Raw genomic sequence first — 8,634 nt, 5'->3', positions numbered from 1 at the left:
AATAGCATCACATGTCCCCCCCCCCAATGAACAGGGGCATCTTCAACTAGATCAGGTTGCTCAGAGTCCTGTTGAGCCTGACCTTGAATTTTTCTAGGGATGGGTCATCTACCACTTCTCTGGGCAACCTGTTCCAGTGTCTCACCACTCTCATTGTAAAAAATGGCTTCTTTATATCTAGTCCAAATCTATCCTCTTTTAGTTTAAAACTATTGCCCCTTGTCCTATCACAACAGGCCATGCTAAAAATTTTGTCCCCATTTTTCTATAAACCCCCTTTAAGTACTGAAAGGCTGCAGTAAGGTCTCCCCGGAGCCTTCTTTTCTCCAGGATCAACTCTCTCAGCCTGTCCTCACAGGAGAGGTTTTCCAGCCCTGTGACCATTTTTGTGGCCTTCTCTGGACCCACTCAAGCAGGTCCACATCTTTCCTATGCTGAGGACTCCAGAGCTGGACGCAGTACTCCAGGTGGGGTCTCACAAGATCAGAGCAGAGGGGGAGAGTCACCTCCCTTGACCTGCTGGTCATGCTTATTTTGATGTTTGAAACAGCTAATTTGGGTTTTGCATTTTGGAGTCACTGAGTAGATTAGTAGAGTGTTTCTGCATGTTTATTGGAGGGTCCTTCTAAAAAGATCATGAATGGTGAATCCAAAGTGAGCGGTGAATCCAGATCCTTTCTACACATCCAATAGCGGCATCTGGATCCGTATTCTTGTGACAGCTTTAAGAACAGGCTGCTTAAGTGGAATTAGTAGTGTCCTTCACAAAAGATAGCTGAGCAGGATATATGTTTTCTTGTGTGGGCTTCTCTAATGAAAGATTAGAAAAAGCAAAGTTGAAATGAATCTTCTGTCTATCATACTTAGCTACAGCTGCCCATTTTTGACATGAAAATGCCTATATTCCCAACCTTATTATAAAATAAAATGCTGTTGACATTATTTTCCTCATCTGAACAGTAATGGGCCACATAAAGGTGTACGATTTGTGGTTGGAGACAGTTGGGACTAGGTTTCAGGGCTACTGACAATGCCTCATGGACTTTCCTTCCATTTCCCACAGCAGAACCCTCTGACCCTGCATTGGTTACGTAGGGCACAAGGCCTCAATTCATCCCCTTAACAAGGTGTCAGTCTTGGCAGGAACCTCTGGATTTTACTGTAGCACAAATAATAAATAACGATGGCTTTAGCTGTCTTGTTACTGTGGGATTTGCTTGCCCTCTCATGATGTGGTCTCTTTGTGATGTGTCCACATCCACAGGATGTCAGATAGGCAAAACTCAGACCTCATGACTTTGGTGTTCAGTGATGAGTTCAGGAGCTTGTTGCTCATGTTTTCCAGTGCACCTAACTGTGGCTGTTAGATGAGTTTTAGTCTCAGTGATATCTATGTTCAGTTTGTTATTTATGACAAAAATAATTAATGAGTCCCCTGTGGATTGAAACATCAGATACCCTAAACCATCTTTATCTGCTGCATGTAATTTACCCCTCTGCTTTTAGCAGAGAGGATGCATTTGGCATGATTTATTTTGTTATACGTGAATATGGAGAGGTTTTAGATTATGAGTTCAAAGACAAGTTGTGTCGTAGGACACAAATATCATCTGCATAAAACTATAGCTCTGTAAAGCCACTCCCCTTCATATTGCAGATCTTGAGCAGCAGAACAAAATTTTTGTGCTTGCCTGAGTTTGGGGCCCTGAAGGCAGCTTAAGCCACAGCAGCTGTTGATGTCCATAGTGGCTCAGGAGAGGCAGGGTGTCGGGCAGCCAGGGAGCTCTGGTGATGGCTCACACATCTTCCCATTGCTCCTGACCACAGCCTCGGTGCCAAAGGGAAACATTTGTGCAAGAACTGCTCTGTTTCATAAGACTAAAAGTGTCCCTCAGGTAAACTCTGCAGACTGAAAGTGCTGTATTTTGGGCTTCCCTTTGCTGATGAGTTGACTCAAAACAGGACTCTGCGAGAGAAAATTGTGAATAGGCTGGGGCAACATATAAAGATATTTTTTCTGTTCGGGCAGAGGGTGGTGTGTAGCCACAGACTCACACCAGAAAAAAAGAAGCCATGGGTACTTGGTATTTCTTGGGCAAAGTGTGTTCTTGAAAGCAGGATCTGCTCTACTATTTTTCCTGCCTCCTGGCAGTAGGGTGTCTCTTAGCCTGAAGAGAACTTCCACAAATCAGTGTGATCCCCTCTGTGCTAAATGATGTTCATATTCTCTGCCCAGAATGGCAGGTTTGGGTGGGCAGCTGCAGATGAAGAGCCTGCAGCTCGATCACTCACACGTGCAGCCTTGCAGTGCACAGAGGGGAGAAGTGCCAATATTAGCGAAAGCCTCTGTGCTTGTTTCCACCATTTTTTTGACTGCTCTTCCCACATAAAAATTGGAAATGTTCCTATTGACAACTGAGGAGTGAAAAATCACAGCACAACAGGAAACAGGAGTGCTGTGATTGCAGCAGTGTTGGTTTTCACCATCAAATCTGTTTGCGGTAACAATCATGGTTAGGAGTATCAAAGCCAGTTAAGTGTTAGTTTTATCCTGGCTTCCAGAACCTTGAAAATAACATTTCTTCAGAAACAGGGAGAGTGAGCAATGTCAATGAGGAGTGAATTTATCACCTGATCAAACAAGTAAGTCTTACTCAGAGCATGGTCCTGCAAAAGACTTAGGGATGCCCTTAATTTGAAAACCAATTTTCTTTATAGAATTAGGTTTTTAATTATATACAGTATCTGCCTGCAAACCGTAGACCTGTTATTTGCCATAGACCTGTTCCAAAACCTATCTGAGTGTTTGGAAAGACTTCACCAGTCTTGGTGACACCTGGAACTGTCTTTGCAGTCACAGTCTACCAGCATGACCAGAACTGTCCCCTTGTGGTTCTCTCTCTCTCTCTCTCTCTCTCTCTAACATTCCATTTGTATCAGAGCACTTCCAATGCCTCCCTTTGGACAAGGGACTTATTCCAGTTTTGTCACTCTGTTCAGGCTGAAGTAGTTGGAGAGAAACCTCCACAAATCCCTGTTTTATTCTTCTTCCACAAGCAAAGCTTTGCTGCCAAGTTATTAACAAGGGGCTTCCAAAAAACAACCTGGGGGAGATCATTCCAACTTTTAGACTGTTGGCCTGAGCCTTATTAATAAGGGGCTCCTGGAGAGCTTCCTCTGTTCTACCAGGGGATTTTGGCAGCCTGTGGGGCTAACTGTAAATTCTCTAGAAGATTTTCCTCCTACTGTTCGTCTGGCCATGCTTAATGCTGAACCTTTTACTGGGGCCCTCTGAAATTTTCCTCCCCACTGAGGTTTCTGAATGCATGAAGGCATCACAGGAAACCAGCAGCGTTAATGCCTAGATTGGTTTTTATTTATTGAAACAATTTATTATAAAAGCAATAACAACCTTGGCCTGGGGCATTTCCTGGGGAATTAATGGCAGTCTGGGCTGATGCTCCCAGCAGATTGTTAGCCCTCAGGAAACAGGCTCCGTAATTGCTGCTGGTTTTGTTGGAAAAACACAATAAAATGTGTTTCTAATTTTTGGCAGTTTGAGCACCTAGAAAATGGTGGCTTTTGTATAGAGGGTTATAAAGAGCATATATCTTTTGTCTGCATGAATTAAATTCAGGCTTGAATCAGTGACAGTTTCATCAATGCTTTCAGTCCAGAAAGAGAAATACCAGGAAGGGGAAAGGTAACCCCAGCTAAAGAGACTGACAGCAACCGGGTCCTGCTAGAAGTTTAGGAGGAAAATGTAGCTCTGAGCTGTCATCCACAGCAGTGGAAGAAAGAGTTACACTGGTCAAAATCCATGTACACACCCCCACACATGAATGCATATCAAAATTATGTTAACTCCTGCTACTGATGTCTATACTTGAGTTTTTTCAAATGTAATGACTGTTTTGAGGAGCTTCAGTGTTAGCATGATGAATCTGAACCACCGTCGAGTTTCTGGAAGATGCTGAGCATCCGCTTGCTGAAGTGGATTAGTTTTAGTTTTTGCAAGTAGAAGATGTAGTGGGGAAGCCCTCAAAATCACCTGTCAAACCCCCAAATCTAGGCTATTGCTGACTTGGCTACTTCAACTGAGAAAAAGCGGACCCCATGGATTTTAGCTTAAGTTGCTCTTTCTGCTGTGAAAAAAGATGTTGCTGTGAGTGGATTTTACGTATGATAAATTTCAAGGCTGCAGTTGAACATAGGGTTACAGCTCAGTGAGGAAGTCCAGACGGTGTCTCAGATGTTGACGGAATAGCTGTAGGAGCTCGTAAATGCCACTGGAGCCCAAAGATTCAATTACAGCCATTGCACTGCATGAAGGGGCTATACATACAAGCACAAGCAGGGGATGAAAAATTGTTGCTTAAGTAGCAATCAAGGTGCAGCTTGCTCATCAGCTGGATACAGTAGGATGGAGAAAGGAGTGTGTAGGAGAAAAGAAGAGCAGAACATGGACAAAAACAGGGGAAGAGAAACTGCATGTGTCTGTGTCTTAGGCTCCAATCGATGTTTTTTTAATGAGTTGCTTTAAAAGAGTGAACAGTGGAACTAATGCAACCAAATCGAGCCCATGTGTGTGCAGGAACGTGGTGCTCAGGAAAGTGTGTCTGGCGTCCTGTCAGCCAGGCAGAGGGGAGGCACTGGACCAAGCCTCTTCCAGGACAAACAGATCAGTCCCGCTCCTTTGTTCTTCTCACACTCCCCCACTCTGTGTGTCCTCCTTAGCCCTACTTACAAAGAAAGCTTTGCAGTGCACATGGAGGTAGAAGCTGTACTAGGGTGGGATTCCATTTTTTTCTGGAGTTTTCAGCTCTCTGGAATGTAGGCCACTTCTTTACTGTTCACACAGTATCAGATGGGCAGTAGCTTTGCTACTACACAAGCAGGACTGCAGTTTTAATTCAAGTTCTGCCCCTTGAGTTCAGAATTGCCACTAACTTCATCAGAACCAGGATTTGACTCAGCCAGACTGCTGTGAGAGCCATCGACACATCCTCATGCCTGCTCTGCTATCTTTTCCTTTACCTGTGGATTTTTGCTATCTCACTTCTGTCAAAATATCTTAGCTTAAAACACTCTGGCTTCGGTGGCACTTGGCTTTCCAACTACTGCTGCATTTCTCTTCCTTTTTTTTTGACTTGTCAAATACATCTGCTGCAGTTTTCATCTCGTTTTTTTGTAGTCTCTCTTCAGCCTGTTTTTTGTTTTTTGTTTTTTTTTTTTCCCATGACATCCACACCAAGCACTCTAGCAACAGCCTCCTGTTTTATCAGCCAGATCTCAGACTATCATATCATCTTTCTTCACCTTGGTTTGTCAGTCATCTTTGACTGTCATTTGGTAGGAGAGTAGTGAAGAGCAGAAAGGTGTTTTGGCTCTGTAACTGTTCCATGAGCATTTCCAGGCACTGAACTGTGTGTTGTCTTGAACTGTGCACACATCAGTGTTTGGGCTCTGACCACAGAATCAGAGATTAATTTAGGCTGGAAGGGGTCTCCAGGGGTCACTTGGTCCAACCTCCTACTAAGAATATGGCTGACTTTAAATTTAGAGCCAGCTTTGGAGTTAGAGCAGGGTCTTGTCCTGCTGAGTTTTGAATATCTCCATAGTTTCCAGTTCATCTTCTGCAAACCTTGTTTTAAGGAAATCAGCTGGAGAGGGCAGTTTCTAAAAGCACAGTGGGGGAAAGTGAAGGTAGAGCGGAGCCTTTTAGTTACAGAGATCTTTTGGGGCCAAATGTCAGACTCTCAGCTGGTGAGAAGTGTTACAGCTCTATCACTGAGTTCAAGGGAATAAGACTCATCTTGAGGAAGTGACTCCCTCCTTGAACTCAGGACTCCCAACAGAGACAGCAGATTAGAGCTGACCTTGGCACTTCTGCTCAGTTCACCTTCACCCATTCAGGGTACCTATAAACTGAGATGATTCAGCCCAGGGGAGTTGCAGTAACAGCATTTATCATAATTACACTTCTGACTAGTAAATTAATAAGATGACCTAATTTAAAAGGCATTATGGATCCTTTGGAGTCTTGTTATATCACCTCTGAAATGTGGCTATGCAGGATTCATCCTGTTAGTGCACTGACTCCAGCTATGCTTGTGTAGCACAGATACACATTTTGGTGGTCTGGGCCGAAAGCCAGCACACTTGCCTTAGATAAGCAAATGAAACCTATGAATAAATAATATGCATTTTTACCATGCTGCAAGGCTGCATATAAAGCTTTGTAATAGTCATTATTCCTGGTACAACGATAATGGATGCGACAGCAAGATGCACTTAGCTGCTGCTGGGTGAGCAGCACCCTGGTGTCAACCCTGCTCATGCAGCCACTGGAATTAGCACTGAACTCTGCGGGCTGCTCCTTCTCCTTTTAGACAACTCCAAGATACGACTGCAGCGAACCCACATTCTGCATGTGGGCAAATGCCTTGACAGCCAATCCACTGTTTAAATTCCTCCTCATGATTTCCCTGAAGGAAGGAGGTGAAGGAGGACATGGAAGTAAAGCAATCTTTAGAAACTCTGCACCTCCAGAGGCCCTGTCTGGGATGTGCACGGAGGAACTGTGTGTGTTTTGTTCTTTTAAGGATTGTTCTTAACAATCACTTTCTTTCCCCTCTCAGAAAACCCTGAGCGAGCTGCTCTGTATTTCGTCTCCGGAGTGTGCATTGGACTCGTCTTGACCCTGCTGGCCCTGGTGCTCAGGGTGTCCTGCCGAACTGACTGCAAACGCTCCTCCGCCAAAAAACCTCCTCGGGAGCGGGAGAGCGACAGCGACAGCAGCGACAGCGATGACGATTCAGACACCACCTCAGACCTGTCTGCCCGCAGGCACCGCAGGTTCGAGAGGACTTTGAACATGAACGTCTTCACCTCGGCGGAGGAGCTGGAGCGAGCTCAGCGGCTCGAGGAGCGGGAGCGCATCATCCGGGAGATCTGGATGAACGGCCAGCCAGACATCCCAGGCACCAGGAGCCTCAACCGCTACTACTAAGCGAGGCGGAGTCCAGCCTCCTGCCCTGCACCCTGGGCCTCCCCCACGCCTGGTTGAGGAGGGGGAGGGAAGGAATATTATGTGGGTGTCTCCCCTTTTCCTTTCAGGCGTGCTACCTGGAGCAGTGTGGATGGACAGCAATAAAGCTTTCCCTGTCTCCTTCTCCCAGATATATTGCTATCACTCTTCTTCACAGACACTTTCTGATTTCAACAGAGATGGTTGCCAACTTCATTTTTTAGTAGCAGGCAGGAAGGTGACAATTACAGTCCTCCCAGGTGTGACATGGAGTTTGGCATGCTGCGATACAAGAGCTCCTCTCTTGGCTGGGGAGAGAAATCGTCCAGGTTTTGGTGTCCATTTAGGATTTTTTGGGTTCTCTTTCCTGAGGATTGTGGGAGAATTGTGAACAAAATGATAAATCTGTAAAGATGATTCGGGAAGAGAGGGGGAGGTGCATCTTGACCGATTGTCTTGTGACTTCAGAAGCCATGAGATTAACCTAATTAAAACCCAACGGCAAATACGACTTGTTAAGAACTGGGGGATGGGGGGGAAGGGGATTCTTCCATCGTGAAATCATCTCGGTGCTTGGATGTTTGCCATAGTGTACTCAGTTATTTATGGCTGTCTTTTCATCTTCCTTTTCAATGGGAACATTTATTTTTTTACTGACACCTCAGGGATAAAATCCTATTATTTTTTTGAGTCTGTTCTCCCTGCTAGCCCCTATCAAACACAACCCAACCCACCTCCAACAGTGAAATTATGGTAATATAAGAGATGTGTCAGTGACTGGTGAAAAGTTAACAACCTCAAAGAGGTTGAAAAGGGTTACCTTTTTGTTTTGTTTTAAATATATATATATATATATATATATATTTGAAGATGCTGCACAGGAATGTGCCTTATTCTTTTTTTGTTGTTTTTTTGGGGTTAAACTACAGTTTTCCTATGGATAGCAATGCACAATGTTTTATATATTTTATTAAAAAAATAAAAAAAATAAAAGGTCTATGTTTACCAGAGGAAAATGGAGACAGAAGAAGCCACATATGACAACAGAATGGATAATAAATGCTAAATAAATTCTGGTTTGCTTCAATACATTTTAATCTGCATCCTCACTTTTGGCATAGATATTGTTCAAGGGAGATGCTTTGGAAGAGTAGCACACCTCTGGAAGCAATCAAGACTGATGTCTTCTGCATGCAGGAAACTGGAGGCACTTTTTCCTTTGGCCACAGCCCATTAGTCCACCTCTGCAGTGCACGTGGGCAGGAGCAGCTGAGCAATGGGTTGGTTCTCAAGGAGCCATCCCAAAGCCCATCTGCACCAAGAGAAAGAGTTCTAGTGATATCATGATGCTTTGAGTCTGTCTCCCAGACCCATGTTACCTGGGCCAGAAGAAAATGTTAAATGAATCAAAAACATACATGGAAGAAGGGTGAAATATATTTTAGTGCTTCCTTCAGTTGTCCATGGAGTGTTCATTGGTATATCACCACCCCATTCACACACAAACACCAGTTCACATGACTTCAGTCATAAAACTTGGTGTTTTTCAAGTCTGCATGATGCTGCTGCAGCCTGCGTGGCTTTGGGATGTGCTCCTCTGTCAC

At 44.4% G+C, this 8,634-nt stretch overlaps 1 protein-coding gene across 4 annotated transcripts in view; it reads left to right on the top strand.

Moving 5' to 3' along the window:
* EVA1A (eva-1 homolog A, regulator of programmed cell death) overlaps positions 1 to 8,169 on the top strand; it is a 214,208-nt gene extending 206,039 nt beyond the window's left edge. For 3 of the 4 annotated variants that reach the window (XM_026846348.1, XM_026846347.1, XM_026846349.1), the window contains one exon: positions 6,642 to 8,169. In XM_026846348.1, coding sequence (XP_026702149.1) covers positions 6,642 to 7,012 — 371 coding nt within the window. In that variant the 3' untranslated portion in view covers positions 7,013 to 8,169. The remainder of the gene's footprint in view (positions 1 to 6,641) is intronic. The other variant, XM_026846351.1, reaches the window with a different exon arrangement.
* The last annotated feature ends 465 nt before the right edge of the window (positions 8,170 to 8,634 follow it).

This window comes from Athene cunicularia (genome assembly GCF_003259725.1).
Source record: "Athene cunicularia isolate RWA chromosome 3 unlocalized genomic scaffold, athCun1 chr3_part1, whole genome shotgun sequence".
NCBI classification, from domain to species: domain Eukaryota; kingdom Metazoa; phylum Chordata; class Aves; order Strigiformes; family Strigidae; genus Athene; species Athene cunicularia.
The sequence above is the reverse complement of the archived record's forward strand: the minus strand, read 5'-3'. Positions and strand labels throughout refer to the sequence as shown.